The sequence below is a fragment of the Melospiza georgiana genome, chromosome 21, assembly GCF_028018845.1.
Source record: "Melospiza georgiana isolate bMelGeo1 chromosome 21, bMelGeo1.pri, whole genome shotgun sequence".
NCBI classification, from domain to species: Eukaryota; Metazoa; Chordata; class Aves; order Passeriformes; family Passerellidae; genus Melospiza; species Melospiza georgiana.
The window spans coordinates 4,760,901-4,762,374 of NC_080450.1; the positions used below are offsets into that span (position 1 = coordinate 4,760,901).

Consider the following 1,474-nt stretch of genomic DNA (forward strand, 5'->3'; position numbering starts at 1 on the left):
CAAGTGGCAGCTCTCTATGTCCCTACTCCCTTGTCAGCTTCAGAGACATAAATCTGGAAGGTGCAAAAGGCACTTGAAGGGTTTGTGGTCAGGAGCCTGGCGCTGCTGCCAGGCACTCGCAGACTTCACCCTCTTCTCAGCCGAGGATCCACACAGGAGAAAGAAATTGGCAGCCCCCTGGCTGCAGAAATGCTGCAGTTTTGTTGTACCTTCTCACACGTGGGAGACTCAAATGAGACAGAGCAACCTGTGGGAAGCAGGATCCTACAGAGGGATTTGTGCAAGGACTGGCTGGGCAGTGTGTGACAGCAGTGTGACGTGTCCTTGTAATACTGACAGTGACCTGGGCAATAAACATCTTTAATTCACTTTAAAACACTGCTGTAGCACTAGCCCAGGGCAGAAAGAATTTAGTCAGAATCAGTGATCAGGCATGTGAGATTTTGAGAAAAGTTACCTTGCAAATAACTTCCTAATTATTTCTGTATTCATTTACTAATTACACAGCTCAGGTTTTTCAGCCCATGAGTCCAAACCCACCTGAGGAAGGGAGGCTCTGCAAAATGCCCTTAGAGAAAACCCAGTTTGGTACCTGCCCACCAAGGAAAAAGGTGGTCCCTGGGCAAGGGGCATGTTTTCCTATCAATATAGCAATCAAATTTAGCTTCTGCCACTGTAGGCAACGTGGCATTAAAAGAAGGAGCTTAAGTTATTAAACTGAGCTGCTTTAATCGTCCCGTTCGGGGAAATCCATTGCTACAGGAGACCTGAGGATTAGTGTATTTTTACCACAAAGCCAATACATCTATTCTGATCAGTTAGCACTTGCTCATTCGTGCATATGAAACTTCTTTCTCCAGGTTTGCCCTCTCTAGTATGGGTCCAAATGGATTTTTATTTGGAGATTGACCCCGTTACCTTGAATCTCATCATTCTGGTATCTAGCTATGTCATTCTGCTTCTGGTTTTCCTGATCTCCTGCGTGCTCTATGACTGCAGAGGGAAGGATCCCAGCAAGGAATATGCTCCCGAGGTCCCTGCAGACAGCCAGCCCCCGATCCGGCTGGTGGTGATGCAGCAGGGCTCCCCTGGCACTCGCTGGGCAAAGGGGCTCGTCTCTGCCTACGAGAACCCTGCTGATCTGCCTGGGAAAAGGACTACAGTGGTGTGAGGGACCCTGCCTGCAGCTCCAGCCCCTGCCTCTCTGCTATGTTTACTCCCCGTGTGCAGAAGGATCGCGGGATCCCCAGGTACGTTCAGATTTATTTGATGTGGCGCCATTGCTCAGGGGACCATTTGGTGTTGAGCTGTGCTCTGCATCGATATGAGCTCACAGTTCTGCCCGCCAGCCATAAAGAGACGAATTTCCATTTCTGCTGCTGCCTTGCAGCCCACTGGCAGCCGGCAGCAGTGACGCTGTTATCCTCTCAGGCTCTGATGAGGCACCTTGGTTTGATCTTGGGTTGTGCCCAGC

General features: G+C 49.9%; 1 protein-coding gene across 1 annotated transcript; it reads left to right on the plus strand.

Moving 5' to 3' along the window:
- Nucleotides 1-886: 886 nt before the first annotated feature.
- On the plus strand, nucleotides 887-1,171 carry SMIM36 (small integral membrane protein 36). Its single transcript, XM_058039091.1, has one exon. The coding sequence runs from the start codon at nucleotides 887-889 to the stop codon at nucleotides 1,169-1,171; it is 285 nt and encodes a 94-aa protein (XP_057895074.1).
- The last annotated feature ends 303 nt before the right edge of the window (nucleotides 1,172-1,474 follow it).

What these genes read in the sequence shown, in the direction of transcription:
- SMIM36 (XM_058039091.1), top strand. Translation starts at nt 887, where the DNA reads ATGGATTTTTATTTGGAGATTGACCCCGTTACCTTGAATCTCATCATT.